Below are 17,061 nucleotides of genomic sequence, written 5' to 3' on the forward strand. Positions count from 1 at the left end.
CACCTTTCCTCCTTTTTAAATTTGTTTGCGCTTCCTTTGCGCTTAAAATTCCATTCTCTTCTCCTTTCGCTCTTTCAACTTCCCACTATAATGAACGGCAATTAGAGGTAGAGAGAGCTTTCTAAGCTATACCTTCCCTCAAATTCAATTAAAATTACAGAGCAGAGTTTGCCTGCTCAAGAAGCTTCCAAGCACGACTGTATATTGAACTCACTCAAAATTGATTATGTAATATATATTTTATGTTATATTGGTGTTGGAATACATCTGATTTACAAATCAAAAGTTATGGCAATTTTCTTTGAATACAAAAGGCAATCCATATTTGCCTGGCATTCAAAAATAGGTAACAAACTCCAAGTAAAAAAATCACTCTGCACAATTTCATTTATATAGAAATATTTGGGGTTCAACATATTTTGTCACAAGTAAAAACAAAGAATGAAAGTATTTTGATCCTATGGGATAGAGGTTGGCAGATTCAAAAATAATCAGAAGTTGGTTTTTTTAAATAATTTGTTGCTTTCGTACGCCTCTTTTAATTTGATAATTTCCAAGATGGCGATGAATTGAAGTGTGCAGTAATTATTGGTTCATTTCATATAATAGGTATCGCATTGACTTTTGAAGCATGCACGTGAAAACACCGAAACATTTGCTTACATCAAACACATTTGGCATGAAGGTACAATAAAAATACAAACGTAACAATCCCTCAAACAAAAGCACACGCGATAAATGCATAGATTTCACCACGCAATGCAAAAGTATTGATAAGAAAATGGTACTGATGTTAATTACCGTTTAACCTTAGATTCACGAGCTTAGGGATTGATATTAAGTGACCCGATACAAATATCAGTGGGGTGTCACATTATTGGATGATAATTTTATTTAAGAATCAAAAAGATTCAAAACCAGCACGTCGACTGTGGCAATTTAAATTACATATATTGTGAATCTGCAAATGTTTCTAATTTTTTTATAATAAAATATTTTCCTGAATAAAGGTCAGTATACCTATAGGGTTGTGACATTGCGTCTCAAATTAGTTTGTTAAATATAATTTGTGACAATATATATCTATTTATTTATTGAATGCGAAAGATCAAGCTGATGAATTAAATCACCAATCTCATCTTCTCGAAATTCCCGCTAGTTAAATAAAATCTTAAATATATATATGAAGGGAAACGGTTTTATTCTTTTGCGTGGGTATAATACTTAACTTTCTAGACTGTTAACGTGTTCCGACATCGACTTGAACACGATCGGCGCTGTAACCGTCCAAATAGTACGTAACCATTTCACCCTTTCCTTTTACATTAACTGTTCCTCGACATGTCAGAGGGTAACTCTTTGGTTGTAAAATTTGGCAAACCTCTTGCGTTACCTGATTGTTTCAAAATGTTAGAGGTCATTACTAGATTTGACGATAACAAGCAAAGTATATAATAAATTACCTGGATTTTGTCAAGTACACCAGTTGAATCCATCCGGCTTGCAACATTTACTGCATTACCCCAAATATCGTACTGTGGTTTCCGAGAACCTATTACTCCTGCTACGACCGGTCCAATGTTAATTCCTGAGCAAAATTTAAAAAAAAAACATATGCAGTTCACTGAATAATGATAAACATTTTTATGCGAGTAATATGTAACTAGATGCCACGGATAAACGTTTCGCGCTCAGTTCGCAAGGCTATCAAAATTTACCTATTCGGATTTTGAAATTGTTGAAGGAATGTTCATTGACGTAATCCAGTTGCTCTCTTAACCGTAAAGCGTAGTCAGCCATAGCCGTTACGTGGTTAAAATTCTTCATGTCACATGTTGCTTTTGTGAGACCTATAATATATATTTTAGAAATACTGAGTTATAACACAGCGGACTGACCAATTTGAAGATATATCACTGTGTATACCAGAGGCAGCCATGTAAGTTGATCCGGTCGATTTGATTTTCTCAATGTATTTAAATTGGTCTTCACTTAAAATCTCATCAAAATCGGCAATGATTTCATTGAGAAGTCGAAGACATTCGACGCCTTCATTATTTGACTCCAATTCAACATAAAACTCTGGAAAGTTTGGGATTGAAGCAAACATAATGCACACACTTTCACATTGTTCATGATAAAGTTCCTGTAGGAGAAAGGGATAATTTTTGTATCACATTACTAGATTAAATTTATAATTATCAAATCTTACGTCATTATGTTTATCCATCGACATAAAATGCTCCGCGACATGAACTGGAAGAATATTCGCAAGGAGTTTCCGGTTGTACGCCTGTAAATGTTCCATTTCTTCTTTTTCTTCTATAAATTTGGAAATTTATTTTGGAAATTAATATTTCTGCTCATTATTACATTCACCAACACCAATAAACGTACCAGTTGCTTGCAGTTTCCATAAGAAGTCCAATCGCGAAGTTGCCTCAATTTGTTGCCCGTGAATTACAAACGCAGCCACAAACGCAGCTAATATCAAAGCTGTCAGCATACCCAAAGATATGGTTGAGTCTGGCGGATCCCTTTTAGTAATAAAAAAATTGTGAGCATATGAACCTGGATATAGTGCGAACTAAAGACTTCTGGGGGAACGATTTCTTATATAATTTTCTTACTGACGGATCCCTATACTCGCATTCAAAAATCAAAGGGGGAGACTTTGAAACATAATCAAATTGCCAAATTTAGAATTCGGCCAAAAATTTATTTGGACCGAGTTTTTTACGAATAACCAAGCCAACAAAAATTTTGTTTTCTAATACACTCAAATATTGCCTGGGGGGGGGGTCTAATTATTGATGCATTGAATAAAAAGAAGAATTTTTCGGGAAAAGACTAAAACACGCAAAAGAGAGCATTCCGCCTTCCGCGTCATCCGTTCGAAAGTCCTTTTCTTTTCTAATCGCCAAAAGTTCGGAAAAAATTTAGATAATCTTTAATGTTACAATATTAAATTAATATTACAACATTTAATTAGTAGGAAAAAATTTAAATTAAAAAAGGAGACTTTTCATTTTAATTTAAATGCAAAAGTTAATAACTTTGTTGAATGAATTTTCTTCTCAAGTTAAAAAAACAACAAAAAACAATGGTACAATTCGACAATCATGTTATCGCAACAAATAAATTAGCAAATCTTACCTCATCAACAGTAGAATATCCTGGGATTCGAAAACAGCTGCATGGCTTCCAAACACAAGGTAAAGATAAACTGAACTCATGATTATCAGCAAAGCCAAGCGAAGCAAGCTTGTCATCGGTTGGAATACTGAACTGGATATCATTGCCAGCATGACACAAAGTGTGACATACTAAATGGTAGGAAAAGAGAAATAAAAAGAATTTTCTTAATTTAATTTATTTTTAAAACATAAAAAAAAAAGTTTAGGAATTATAAATTACCTGAGGAAAAGGGGATGTGCATACTTCTTTGGAGGTTTCAGTGCTGCTTCCAGAAAAAGATACATTGGGGAGAAACGACAAATCTTTGAATCTTCCATCGTTAAGTATTGTGGAGCTATTTAATTGTATCAATTGAATCAAGCAAGGTGGCATTTTTTCTTCCGAAATAGGTACCTTAAATCGAAGTATTATTCAATGTGACGATATATTTGAGTTGATGGTTTGAATTAATTAACAAGATTTGCAAAAAATCTTTACTCACCAGTGGAGCACATGCAACAGCGTAAAGAATAAGAACTACCCATGCTGAGAGCAGCTGTGTTAAACGATGACTGGCAGCTATACGACGAGAGAACATCATAAGCTCATCAGGTAGACACTAAATAAAAATTTTATTGTAAAAATAAAAAAAATTAGCTTTGAATAAATCAAAATGATTTATAATCTGAAATGTAAACTTGCACTGCATTTCTCGGCGACGGCGATAATAACAATCAGTAACAATATTCCACCACATATTGCGCTGGTTAATAACATCACATTTGATCTGCAAAAAATATTATGGGTGGTTATTTGAGAAATTACTTCATATTCGATGTTTTTTTCTTACTGTGGGATGACGATAGACTGAACAATCAGAATGGAAACCAGGATGAAAAACGAGCAAATAAAGTAGGCTTCCATCATTCTATCACGTTCTTTGGCATACTAAATCAATTGAAAATTGGATTTATATTGAGACATGATTATTTTTTAAAAATTAACAATTTAATATGTGATTAATATAAAAACCTTGGCTTCAGTTTCCGGTTTTCGGAAGGTTAGTAACCAACGGCGGCAATGTTCCGCACGGAGACGGTCAATGCTTCTCGCATCTATAGCCCGCGCAAGATAGTCGTTTACTTCGACTTCTGGGTCTTTCTTTTCCTGGTTATCGCCAAATCCTAGCCTAACGATTAGAATGTCTTTAGTTAATCCAATATTGCATGAAATAAATTGTTCTTACTTATATAGATCATGAAAATCAATTTTCAATCAATAAATGTTGCAACCTACTTGTTATGGATATTTTGTTTCGTGTGCTCTGAATGACCCATGACGCGCATTTCTTTAGACGTTGATGTCGTTCCGTTCATGGAATTGTAGCTGCTGGTTTTTTTGGCGTGGTGCTGAAAAGATAAAAAAATATTTCATTCGACTTTTTAAAAAAATGAATTCAAGAAATTACACTTGGAAAAATGTTAACGTTAGGAAATTCAATGCTACTCTATTTTTTCAGTCCAACCATGAGGTTGAATTCGGGTTTAAGGCAAATTCTTCATTTTCACGTATTTTTATGATGATATGAAAATATACACTTACATCTCGATATTTATCGCTGGGAATTATTAAAAATGTTTCAATGTTGTGATCCCGTAAATATCCATTCCGTTCTCCACCGTGACCAGGTTCTACGCGGTAGTCGCTTCCGAGATATTTTAACGTCTCTTTGGTAATGTGTATCCGCCTTATGTATGAATAGCATTGAATCGAAAATATATCAACTTGATACTGTTATGTGATCTTTACCGGAATTAAGTATTTTTTTTTTAAATCTTAGCTTTTCTTATACACAAAATGGATATTAGATTTAAGTAGCTATATAGAAAAATAACTTACCCAGGAATCCCTCCACTTTCCATGTTATTTGCGAGAGTCACATCGTTAGACCATACATCAAATTGCCATTTCCTTAGTCCAAGAACTCCGCAATGAACTCTATTTTAAGAAAAAAATTTAAATAATTCTTTAATAAATGTTGGTTCGTATGTTTTACCTTCCAGTGTGAATACCAACTCTCATATTTACATTTACACCTGTAACTTCTCTTACAAGCCTGCAAAAAAAATCATTTGAGTGCCAAAATCATTGAAGTTGATAGAACTTGTCTTACGCAATTGCATCAATCATATCTAGTCCCATTTCGACGCAACAATGTGCATGGTCAGGCCTTGGTTCTGGTAACCCGGAAACACAGTAATAACAGTCACCTAACAGCTTGATGCGTAAACAGTGATGTTCAGCTGCGAGTCGGTCAAACCTGAAACGGGTAAAATCAATAAATATATTCATTTACTGGTTTTGTCAAATCCTGAGAAAAATTATATTAATTTGATTGATTTAAAAACCCCTTAAAAAACCATCCATTTTAAAGGAAAGGTATTAAAATTTTAAGGAACGTTCAATTAAATTTTTTCAAATTAATCAACTTAAAACCCATTTTTTCTGGATTTTGTAAATCCGGATAATCCACAATTTTGAAAAGTGTCCGTACCTGGCAAATAGTTCATTGAGTAGGCGGACGAGCTCTTCAGCCGTACATTGGTCAGAAAGACTTGTGAATCCACAGATATCGGCAAACAAAATACTGATTCCAATGGCAAATAATAAATAAAAAACAAGTCATTTATTAATAAACAATTTCCATTTGAATAATTTTGTTCTTTTCAATAAGTCTGTTTTACCTGACATTTTCGTGCCTCTGAATATAAATTTTGTGAAACATTGTATCTTTGGGCTTTCCAGCAATGTCCGCTTTCATTTCCATTGCCACATGCCGTGGAAGTACCGAAAGCAGCAATCTTTCCTGAAATAAGGAATTTGAAGAACTGTATTACATCTATTTTTAAGTCACAATCCTATATATTGTGGAAACGTTGCTAGACTTTGCAATGCGCATCTCCCATTATATAGTTAACATAAGCCTCTGACAATTACCTGTTGTTGATTTTCTCGCTGAATATTAATTCGAGCCTCAATGCATTGTCGCGTTTCTATGAAAGCTTGACGTTGGGCAACTTCGCATGGGTAATGGGTGAATATTCCTGCTATGTTTGTGCATAGGAATAAAACCCCATTGGCCAATATCTACAAAGGATTTCAAAAATAAATCTACTTCTTATAGGTAAAAAGTGAAATAAAGTGAAAAAGTAGCTAAAGTACTAAGGGATTTTAAATAAAACAGGCCTATCGTTTAGTTAAATTCCAGCAGTCGTGCAATACCGGAACATTTCTCTCTCTCTTATCCGCTCTTATCGTCTTCAGCTGTGCTGTTTATACCTGTTTCCAAATATTTGTGTCTTCGAAATTGAGACTTAGTGCACACGCTAGTTGTGTGACTCCCAGGAGACAGCCACAAATGGACGACTCCCGAACATGAAGAGGCAGAAAGGTATAGGTGATGTAAATGAAAAATACGGTAGACCAAGCTCCGGCTACAGCTGATTTCCTAGCATTGTCTAAGGCTAGCACAAGCTCCGTTCCGACAAATGAAGCCAATATTATGTATGAGAATACGATGAGATAGACTTCATTGAGAAAGGAGCGGGTCACCAGCAACTCCAGACCGACATAGAGAAGAGCAAACAAGCCTATAATCACGCCCTGTAGAAGGCCTTGATTGCCGCCGATGGCGTAGTTGAGCGCTGTAAAAACGAGTGCAGTAGCAATAAGCAGAGCCAGCAAGCTTGTCAAGTTGGTTTGATTCATCCGCAGAAAATAACGTTGATATAAAACCTCGACGTGGACGTCTTTAAAACGATGAGATCGAAAAACACGCTTCAAAAGTTGATACAGATTCCACCAGCAGCGCCTGTTGTCTTCCAACAGAACAAATTCATTATTGACTGCTGGAGTTGCCACTGCTGTTCCAAATTCCTCCTAAGAAAAATACGCAAATGAACAACGAATCAATCTACCATAAAATACTATTTGGCGTGCATACGATAGTAATTAATAATAATAAATTAAAAGTGATGGATATTTTCTTGCCTGTTGCTTTCCCCGGCTATTTGAAGATGTTCCATGAAGTCCTGACTTGTGATAATGCTCAATTACTTCCCAGTTAGATTTCTTAGGGGTCTGTCCACTTAATGGACCCATTCCAGATGGGGTGGTCGGATCATTGACGGATGACATGGAAAAGCCTAAACTAATGACACTAGAAGCCACCGTAGCCCCCCCGCCATTTGTTCCGCCGGATTTTGTTGCTCCTTGTACTGCTGATGTTGGTGTTTTATGGTGGCGTAAGCTGGCACTTCTGCCCCCCACATCATTGTCCTACAAACAGTTGAGACAAAATATTATATGCAATGGATTGTGTACAGTCAAAAATGTGTTTGATATTTATTTCAACTAAAATACACATCCGAGGAATAGCGTCGGTGTGACTTGTTTTGAAATGGCTTGTTTATACAATAAATGACTTGTGCACTGTTCTAAAGCCGGATGATTATATAGAATGTCCATGGACTTTATCCTATTAGCCTCATATTAAGGTAAATTCCATCATCAACAGGTAACACCGGGACGGATTGATTTGGAATAAGAGGATGTGGTAAAAATAAAAAAAAATCTAATACAAATTAAAGGTAATCCGTTTTGTTTCAAATAAACACGAGGAAAGAAACGACTGTTCGAAAGACTGATCGAACGGAATGCCATTATTTTCTCGAAATGTTCACACAAATTACCCAGGGATCAAGGAATAGGGCTACTGTTTTGCGAATATCTTTTGCTAATAATTTTTATCCTGTATTGCCATAATAAAATATATATTACCACATCTTGTAAAGAACTTGGCTTCATGCGATTTTTAAAGCTGAATCGTTGCTGGCGATCACGCCTAGAGTCACTGTTGCTTCTGTGCATTTTTCTTCTAGCTGATTTTGTAAGTTGTGGTATGTCTAAAAATAAAAAAATTAATAGAGGTAGTTTAGTAAATATTACTAGAATGATTCTAAACCCATACGTGAATAAAGTAAATTGTGATTACCTGTACGAATGTGGATATGGTAGTAGCCAGTAAAATTCCATGTAACATAATGTTGAAGTAGAAAATGTTTATTTCTTCTCCTAATGAATATAAAATAAAAATAGTTAATTTAATTTGAAGTGAAATAAATTGAATTATTCTTAATTCTCAATTTAACCTAAAATCATATATAATTTCGTTAAGATTCGAATGAAATAGTAAACAAATTTAGCTTTTATTTCGTAATTTTTCGGTTTTTTAATCGAATCAATCCTCAGTGGCTGTTGTAATGTCTTACATTTTAGTGGGGAATGATGCTGGGACTTATTATCAGTATGGGTCATAAGTTGTTTTTCCCCTATTGTTTGTGAACTAATAACATGATTTAATTTTGTTTTATTGTATTCTTTGCTCCACCCGCTACCTTATTTTATTCGCTACCGTATCTTTTTTATTGTGAAGTCATTATACGCCATTATATTTTGGGTAGGTTTGGGTACGGATTTATAAGTTAACGTAATTTTTTGGGTACGACCCAGGGAGCCAGAGTTGGTGGATTTATTGGAACAGCAGGGGTTGATGAGTCAGTATGGGTACGGCCTCCAGGACCTCATTGTGTTTTTAAAAAATAAGTTTACCCATAACGCTTTTACGCAGATAGGGAAAGATAGATTTTATGGTTTGGTTAAAGGTATTTAAAAATGTAATCAATCTTTAATAATGATATGTATAACATCTGCCAGAGCAGAAAGTAATTTAGCAATCTAATTCTTAGAATTTCTATCTCTAGCTTGGTATGAATTGCCCAGGCAATCACTATCCACAGCACCTTCTTTTTAGAGGTGAAGACACCATCGTTATTTGAAGTTTGCGGAAATTTAGAACACTGCGATTGGATGAGACGACCAAGGGGCGGAGTTACTTTTTTGTTTTCGGTTGGTTTTTTCTTCGTTTCTCAACCCCCACTTCCCACCCCCTTTCAAATCCCCCCCCCCCCCAAAAAAAAAGAAAAAAAACCAATCATCAGTTGATGATTTGATTCAGCTCAAAGTGGAGAGATTATAAGATTTCTCACGTTCCAATAGCAGAACCAAAATATTCACTCTTAAGCCTTTAAGCTCTGAATTCCACTTGAAATAGCCTTGATTTAGTTAAATGCAATGTTTTGTAAAGTTTCTCGGCTTGGGTTTACGGTGACGCAATCTAGCGATTATACGTCCCATCTAATCATAGCTCCCGAAGAGATGGTACCGTATATAATTGCAATTCGGTGATGCGCGTAAATCCGTTGATTGGGTAATGAATTCTTGAGTAATATGCGAGATCTCTTGCTGTATACTGTTGATCACCGGAGTTATATAACTCCTTCATTGTTTACAATATCGATATTTTCATAAACTATAACAAGTTCAGCCTTGAATATAGGCCAACTTATTTTCTTTTAATCGTGTTTCCGAGCAGGCCTATCTCTGAAGAAAAGTATGATTGGCAGATCTGCCAATTCGTTATTTCGTTGTTTTTACACTGACAAATTGAACGACGGTTATGAGATTCGACTATAGGACTTAGATATTTGAATGATACGAAACTCGCACGGCGAATTCGAGAAAAGATGTATCGCACAAAGTTCCAGTATTGATTCATGTCGTCAGAAAGGTAGAGAAAATCAATAGGGATGCGTGGCTTGGATTCTATGCACTAGTTGTGCAGCCTATTACTAAGTTAGAATATTTGAAGGTGCCCATTTTTCTTGAAATATAGAAAGAGTTTGCTGTCGTTTTCTTTGAAATATTGTTTTTCGAAATTATGGAAAATGACATAGCAGTGCTTGCTAACATCGCTATAAAGAACGAACTTTAATACAAATATTATTAATTGAGCTTTACATTTTACGGATTGTGAATAAATTATAAATTCGTTGGAAACAAGTCTATGGTCTGTTATATTATTCTAAGTTTGACTGAAAAGTTAAATCCAAAATAGGAAATTAATTTCAAGATTTATAATATATATTTCCTATGATTGAATTGTTTGCACATAGTGAACAGTCCTCTCTTTAAAAAAAAGTTAGTTTGTTTTCGTTTTATTTTTAAGATAAATCATAATATCTCAATCTTCCACATTTCAGTCGTTTTTCTTTTTAGTACAACACGGAGGAAAATGTTTAGTTTAAAAAAAAAGAAAGAAACCTCGCGACAGATTCATCAACTGCTCACCATGTTCCAATGTATTGATTTGCGTCGTGGGAAAGGTAGGGAAAATCAATAAAGATGTGAACATTGTGAAGCTTGAATGGTTTGTGTCTATCAGGATAACTATATCTGCCTATTTTTTGTACAAAAGCTTAAAAATCTGTTGAATAGAAAAAGTTCCTGTTTCTGTACGGATTCTTGTTAAATGTCATCGACTCATCGTAAAGATTTCACTTACCAAATCTGTTTGTATTCCTGAAGAAACTAAACAACGTCTTTTTGGAACACCTCGTTTCAATCGATTTGTTTTTCTAGCAAAAGTTAACCTCACTTTTCGAAAGCATTTTACACTCTCACTGAAACTATAGTTCCCTAACAAATTTCCTTAAAGAGGTCCATTGCGCGACTTCAGTTTGCTGGTAGTGACGATCTGTTATATCCTCCATGGTTGGGATCTACGGTACAACAAGGATTGGTCTGAAACTCCGCCCACGTTTACCTAGTCTCCGCCCAATCTTTATCAAGTAACCAGAGGAAATTTTTCTTATTTCAGACTTCTTCCTGGCAGATAAATTTGACCATCTCCGTAACATGATTTGATTTATTCCCTAAATAATGTTAAATCGACGGCATGTCTTTTTAACACAATTTTAAATGATTTTATTCGTTATAATTATCATTATGCGGAGGATCTTTATGCAGATGCAGTATGACGTGCATCTGATAAGCATGCGTTAAGTGTTGTCGTTATAGCGTCGAATAGCCTTAGGGACCTCAATTAAATAATTGATTTTTTTTTAATTATTTTAAAATGTGGTTTCATTTTTAAGATTTATATCGCCATATCGAAGAAGAACAATAAACACAATAGTCCTATAACAGAATTATTAAATATTAATAAACTCATATTGTAATAAATAGTATTGGGAACATTATGTGGGTCTGAAGAGTAAAAAAGCGGGTGAACATAAACACTAAATCCACGGGGTCATAACGCCTCTTCTCATATTGTATGTGGGTAGAAGACTAGAGGTAAGCACATTTTTGATAGTAGGTAACACGCCAATAGCCGAATACATTGTAAAATTGTGCAATCCGACAGTTCTTTCAACAAACATGGAGAAAGCTAGTTAAAATCGTCCAATGACAACCATCACTGTTTAGCGGATATCTACATTTTGACATCTACATCTATTATGTAAATGATTAGAATGAAAAGTACAGATTTTAATCATTTAGCGATGCCCGTTTCCAGCATTATATTGGGAATTACATTTGAGTTACGTATTTATCACGTTCACGCCAGACAGTCTAATTGCTATTAGAAATTACCATTTATTGTATAGGATAGGTCTGATAATAGAAAAGCCAGCATTAAATAATAAATCTAAAAAAAAAAAAAATTAATGATAGACGATAAAACAATTAGAGGTTTTATTGGGCTAACTATGTTGATGTCGCAAATGCGTTTCAAACGCGTTTTCACTAGTAAAAGTTGTAGAGCAAAGATCACATTGCAATATTGGTTCACTAGCAGTTTCAACATGTTGATGCATTTTATGAATAGCCAAACCTCTACGAGTACTGAAAGATCTGCTACAGTAAGGACATGGAAACATTTTGCTGTTGATGTTCTGATTATCTTCATGGCAGTTATGGGATCGGAGGGCTTTACGTTGAGCAAATGCTTGTTTGCATACATTACACTGTAATATTAATGTATTAAACAATATTTGAAATATTCCAAACTATCAATAGCTGTTAAGATAAAGAGAAAATGTTTTACCTGAAATGGTTTGACTTCATCATGCAAATTTTTATGCTCAGAAAGTGTTGATGCATGGGAAAATGATTTCTCACACACATCACATTTGTAAGGCTTCTCCCCTGTATGAATTCTCATGTGGGTTTTTAATTGGCTTGCTTGACTGAAACCTGAATGTAATTTTCTATTTTTAATTGAATTAAGGCAAAACACATTTGAATTTAACTAGCTACCTTTTCCACATACATCACAGGTAAAAACCTTTCCTTTAGATCCTTGGTGAACTAGCAAATGCCTAAAAAATTGATTAAAGAACTTGAAGTCAATAATTTATCTTTAAAAGACTACAAAATATTTCATTACATTCTCAGTCCAGTTCTTGTTTTAAGAACTTGACCACAAATTTCACATTTTAAATTTCTTGATCCTTCAGCAGCATCTGGTGATGTATCAACTTCCACCAAAATAACATCTTCTATTCTTTCTACAACACTGAAAGCTGATGATGTACAAATATTTGGTTTTACTCCTCCAATTTCTAAATCCATCAACAAATTTGAGAATGACTCTTCTTCTTTTTCACTGACAGTTGTTGTTCCAGTATAAATAAACTCCAGCATCTTCTGAACATGCCGACTACTAAATTTTGAAATAAAGGATTTGTTCAACTTATGCTCTCAGCTATATATTTTTTTAAAACTATATAAAATACCTGTATTCTGTGAATAAAATTACACAGTCATCCACAACTTCGTCTTTCAACATAAAATAAAAAAATTGGCTAGCAGCAGCCAAAACACTGCGATGGGCTTTGAATTGACAGCTATCAGACAACAGAAGTATGTCAGCAGCCGTTCCATTATCGTAGATACTCTTTAGATAATCAGTCAAGGCTGAGTTGCGGCTGTCACGTTCTAGTAAAAATTCCATTTATAAGTTATTAATTGCTTGTGTATAATAAAGTAGTTTGAATCGGTTTGAATTTTTTGTTTCGTCGTTGATGAAAATTTATTTTGTCTGCTTTCTCATCGAACTATACAGCGATGCCAGAATGAAAAATGCCCGAACACCAAAAACGTTGCCAAATGAGAAAAAGGTTAATATCTTGCAAAATCGCATACGAAAAAAAAAAATATAAAGCCACAGATACAGATCTGACGATCTGAGATAAAACGATTGAAAAGTCTCTGGAATCTGGAGAGTTACTAGATCTTCATCCGGTGGTGTGTATTTTTTTTCGCATGAAAGGAATTAAAAATAGGCTTGGGTTTCCCACATTTGTAAGCGCCATGTGAGCTACAAAAATTTCGCTAGTTCGCTGACTTTTTTTATTAGTAAAAAAATTACATAATTAAACAAAATTATACTTATTAATACAAACATTCTATATTATCCCGTATTTTTTAAATTTTGATTACTAAATAAATATACCCATTTTAGCACCACCGAAGTCGTTTCCAAAGCGGTCAAAGAGTGCATAAGATACGCCGATATGGACTGGACTGTAGTATTTGACAATGGCCAACTCATCGTGAGCCTATGGCATATATATTTTTCTTGTTAAGTATGTTCGGTTCGCCGGGAAAAGAGGGAAAAACACAATACACAACACTTTTGAAGTTCCACAGAAGGGTTCTGACGTCGAAACACGTAGAATTATGCTTAATTTTTCAAAGAGAAAATAGATGCAATTGATGCAAAATGACAAAAATGTAAAACGTTAAACGTAGGCCTATTTGAAAATTGAAAAGCAAGCGAGTGCGAGTCTGAAAAAATTCACCTTTCTCTTCGATCTGGCAACGTAGCATTGGGGAAGAAGGGCTGGGTAAATCAGTAAGTGTAGGAGTTAGGACGACATTGGTCCAGTTAGGTTTTTTTGGACTTTTACACGATGGCGGCCGCCGATGCAACAACCGATGATTCGTTGTATCCTATAGCTGTTTTGATTGATGAGTTACGGAATGAAGATGTCCAGGTAATATTTTAATGTTCTCGTTAATATAATGTGATTCTAATGGAAAGACTTTCATAAATGTCGTTTCGAGTTTCATTGGCGATATATGTACACTGCTGCAGTACCCTACTACAATAGGGGTATTCATGTAAATTGTAAACCATCAGACAGCCTATTGCAACCGTCATAGCAGTGTTGTGTCAAATGTATTTTTGTTTAAAATTAAAAACTTTCTTCTGATCTACATTTGATTCAATGCTTCTGAGGATAATGAAATAATATTAATTTCATATTATTGTTGACACTTACTTAATATGTTTGTTATGTAATTTTCTGGTAATGATGTTTCTTTACTTCTAGCTTCGACTCAACTCCATCAAGAAGTTATCAACTATAGCTTTGGCATTGGGCATTGAAAGAACTCGCAGCGAGTTGATACCTTTCCTCACAGATACAATCTATGATGAAGATGAAGTGCTATTGGCATTAGCGGAACAACTGGGAGCTCTTACTCCATTAGTTGGCGGTCCAGAGTTTGTTCATTGTCTTCTTGTAAGTAATATTTGTCAAACTATTTTTTTTTTACATATTGAAAATTCATACATACTTGAGCTTTCTTTTCCATCTTACAAATATTTTACTTCCTGAAATATTAGAAGACCTAATTTACTACAAATTGTATTTCAGCCTCCATTGGAATCTTTGGCCACTGTTGAAGAAACAGTTGTTCGCGATAAAGCTGTTGAGTCCCTTCGTCTTATATCAGAACAGCATAGTCCTTCAGACCTGGAAACATACTTTGTTCCATTATTGAGAAGACTTGCATCTGGGGATTGGTTCACGTCACGGACATCGGCATGCGGACTTTTCAGCGTTGCGTATTCCAAAGTGTCGCATAATGTAAAAGGAGAACTAAGGGCAACGTTTCGTATGCTTTGTCAAGACGATACTCCTATGGTGCGTCGTGCTGCAGCGTCTAAACTTGGAGAGTTTGCTCGCGTTGTAGAAGTCGAATGGTTAAAGGCCGATTTGATTCCCATGTTCGTCCTCTTGGCGCAAGATGAGCAGGTTTTTAACACGTTTTTCCCTCTATATTTCTATCTGTTAAATTTTGATTCCTTTTCATATTTTCTTAATAAATGATTTTTTTGTAGGATTCCGTGAGACTTTTGGCAGTTGAAGCTTGCGTGTCTATGGCCGAGCTCCTTCAGCAAGAGGATGTCGAACAGCTTGTGATGCCAACTCTTAGACAGTGTGCCGAAGACAAATCATGGCGTGTACGTTATATGGTGGCTGATAAGTTCACCGAATTACAAAAAGCTGTTGGCCCGGAAATTTCCAAACAAGATTTGGTGTCCGCATTCCAAGTAGGGTGATTGTAGTCTTTAAAAAACATATTCGGAAATATTAAAGTTGATTATTCTAAAGGCGCTGCTGAAAGATCCCGAAGCCGAGGTAAGAGCCGCAGCTGCTCATAAGGTGCGGGATTTCTGCCAAGCCCTAGATCCCGCTTTCCGAGAAAATCTTATCATGAACCAGATTTTGCCGTGTGTCAAAGAGTTAGTCTCAGATGCTAATCAACATGTCAAATCGGCCCTGGCTGCTGTTATTATGGGTCTTAGTCCTATTTTAGGCAAAGACAACACTGTTGAGCATCTTTTACCGTTGTTCTTGACCCAACTAAAAGGTACTCTTTCAATTCGATTTACGTGAAGATAATCAAATTCATCTTTGGTTTTGTTTAAATTTTCAGATGAATGTCCTGAAGTTCGATTAAATATTATCTCGAATCTGGATTGCGTTAATAGTGTTATTGGGATTCAGCAGTTATCGCAGTCGCTTCTTCCGGCGATCGTTGAATTAGCTGAAGATTCCAAAGTACGTGCTCGTCTAACTTGTTCATCTTAGATCTAATTATTTTATTTTATTTTTTATTCATCCGAAACAGTGGAGAGTACGTTTGGCCATCATCGAGTATATGCCTTTGTTGGCCGGTCAACTGGGAGTAGAATTCTTCGACGAGAAATTGAACACGCTTTGTATGGCTTGGTTAGTTGATCATGTTTATGCTATCCGTGAAGCTGCCACGAACAACTTGAAGAAACTAGTAGAGAAGTTTGGTGTTGAATGGGCCCAGAGTACCGTAATTCCGAAAGTATTGGCAATGGCACGAGATCAGAATTATCTTCATCGTATGACGTGTTTATTTTGCATCAACGTGAGAAAAAGAAATAACCTTCAATTTTATTATTATATATTAACGTATTCTTTTTCTAGGTTTTGTCGGAAGCATGTGGACCAGATGTGACTGGCAAAGTACTGCTTCCAACGGTTATTTCTATGGCGAATGATAACGTAGCGAATGTTCGTTTTAACGTCGCAAAGTCATTGCAGAAATTAACACCTCGAATGGAAGCACAGGCAACCCATAGTGCTATTAAACCCGTGCTCGATAAATTAATCACAGATACCGATGTCGATGTGAAATATTTTGCATCCGAAGCTCTTGCAGGTAAAATTCGTTTATAGTTTGTTGCATCAGTGAATAGTAAAAACAATTATTTTTCTGTCTTTAGTTCTCTCCGGCTGAAAATCAACAAAACATCCATCGGTGAAGATCTATAGATGTGACCTGCTGTCCCTCTAATTTCTCCTCTCTTAATACTTCTATTTCATCCCCCGAATTTCTACTATTGGCAAGTCCCTATTCTTTATGTAGTACCACTATCATCATTGACTTTATCACTGAACCCTTCGTTTCATGGGATATCGATTAGGACAGACACACACTCGCTACTCACCTTCAGCGACATACTTGTTTCGCATTTTTTTCGAAGTCCTTATCCCAACCGGATGTTTAATGTAGCTGTTCAAATGTAACCCCTTCCCCTCCATCATTTAAATTGAAAATACAAAGCAACGTTTTTTGTTCATATTCGAT

The 17,061-nt window shown here is 35.3% G+C and overlaps 3 protein-coding genes across 3 annotated transcripts; 1 reads left to right on the forward strand and 2 right to left on the reverse strand.

The window, feature by feature from the left end:
- Positions 1 to 222: 222 nt before the first annotated feature.
- LOC124342530 (adenylate cyclase type 6-like) lies at positions 223 to 10,867 on the reverse strand. Its single transcript, XM_046795488.1, has 25 exons — positions 10,640 to 10,867; positions 8,231 to 8,310; positions 8,017 to 8,141; positions 7,228 to 7,515; positions 6,517 to 7,116; positions 6,175 to 6,324; positions 5,922 to 6,043; positions 5,732 to 5,824; positions 5,351 to 5,497; positions 5,234 to 5,293; positions 5,077 to 5,175; positions 4,780 to 4,924; positions 4,474 to 4,586; positions 4,210 to 4,366; positions 4,028 to 4,125; positions 3,880 to 3,964; positions 3,680 to 3,796; positions 3,418 to 3,591; positions 3,157 to 3,326; positions 2,398 to 2,537; positions 2,213 to 2,322; positions 1,927 to 2,146; positions 1,719 to 1,850; positions 1,464 to 1,588; positions 223 to 1,393 (listed from the first exon to the last, which is right to left on the reverse strand). Exons 3-25 carry the CDS (start codon positions 8,104 to 8,106, stop codon positions 1,241 to 1,243), a joined length of 3,588 nt encoding a protein of 1,195 aa, XP_046651444.1. The 5' UTR covers positions 8,107 to 8,141; positions 8,231 to 8,310; positions 10,640 to 10,867; the 3' UTR covers positions 223 to 1,240.
- Positions 10,868 to 11,820: 953 nt separating this feature from the next.
- On the reverse strand, positions 11,821 to 13,224 carry LOC124342532 (zinc finger protein 98-like). Its single transcript, XM_046795491.1, has 5 exons — positions 12,879 to 13,224; positions 12,530 to 12,805; positions 12,400 to 12,461; positions 12,188 to 12,336; positions 11,821 to 12,107 (listed from the first exon to the last, which is right to left on the reverse strand). The coding sequence occupies exons 1-5, from the start codon at positions 13,094 to 13,096 to the stop codon at positions 11,844 to 11,846; spliced, it is 969 nt and encodes a 322-aa protein (XP_046651447.1). The 5' UTR covers positions 13,097 to 13,224; the 3' UTR covers positions 11,821 to 11,843.
- Positions 13,225 to 13,980: 756 nt separating this feature from the next.
- LOC124342531 (serine/threonine-protein phosphatase 2A 65 kDa regulatory subunit A alpha isoform-like) lies at positions 13,981 to 17,055 on the forward strand. The gene is made up of 9 exons (XM_046795489.1): positions 13,981 to 14,141; positions 14,481 to 14,672; positions 14,808 to 15,188; positions 15,275 to 15,487; positions 15,549 to 15,807; positions 15,874 to 15,998; positions 16,069 to 16,338; positions 16,398 to 16,632; positions 16,697 to 17,055. The coding sequence occupies exons 1-9, from the start codon at positions 14,058 to 14,060 to the stop codon at positions 16,708 to 16,710; spliced, it is 1,773 nt and encodes a 590-aa protein (XP_046651445.1). The 5' UTR covers positions 13,981 to 14,057; the 3' UTR covers positions 16,711 to 17,055.
- The last annotated feature ends 6 nt before the right edge of the window (positions 17,056 to 17,061 follow it).

Source organism: Daphnia pulicaria, chromosome 6 (genome assembly GCF_021234035.1).
Source record: "Daphnia pulicaria isolate SC F1-1A chromosome 6, SC_F0-13Bv2, whole genome shotgun sequence".
In the NCBI taxonomy this organism is placed as follows: domain Eukaryota; kingdom Metazoa; phylum Arthropoda; class Branchiopoda; order Diplostraca; family Daphniidae; genus Daphnia; species Daphnia pulicaria.

Excerpts from the sequence above, each read along its gene's own strand:
- LOC124342531 (XM_046795489.1), top strand. The coding sequence starts at position 14,058 with ATGGCGGCCGCCGATGCAACAACCGATGATTCGTTGTATCCTATAGCT. Across the intron at positions 15,189-15,274 it reads TCTTGGCGCAAGATGAGCAG|GATTCCGTGAGACTTTTGGC; the intron begins GTTTTTAACACG and ends ATTTTTTTGTAG. Across the intron at positions 16,339-16,397 it reads CGTGTTTATTTTGCATCAAC|GTTTTGTCGGAAGCATGTGG; the intron begins GTGAGAAAAAGA and ends TTCTTTTTCTAG.
- LOC124342532 (XM_046795491.1), bottom strand. The coding sequence starts at position 13,096 with ATGGAATTTTTACTAGAACGTGACAGCCGCAACTCAGCCTTGACTGAT. Across the intron at positions 12,462-12,529 it reads ACAAGAACTGGACTGAGAAT|GCATTTGCTAGTTCACCAAG; the intron begins GTAATGAAATAT and ends TCAATTTTTTAG. Across the intron at positions 12,337-12,399 it reads CTGTGATGTATGTGGAAAAG|GTTTCAGTCAAGCAAGCCAA; the intron begins GTAGCTAGTTAA and ends AATTACATTCAG.
- LOC124342530 (XM_046795488.1), bottom strand. The coding sequence starts at position 8,106 with ATGCACAGAAGCAACAGTGACTCTAGGCGTGATCGCCAGCAACGATTC. Across the intron at positions 5,294-5,350 it reads GATATGATTGATGCAATTGC|GCTTGTAAGAGAAGTTACAG; the intron begins GTAAGACAAGTT and ends TTTTTTTTGCAG. Across the intron at positions 3,592-3,679 it reads CTGTTGCATGTGCTCCACTG|GTACCTATTTCGGAAGAAAA; the intron begins GTGAGTAAAGAT and ends CTTCGATTTAAG.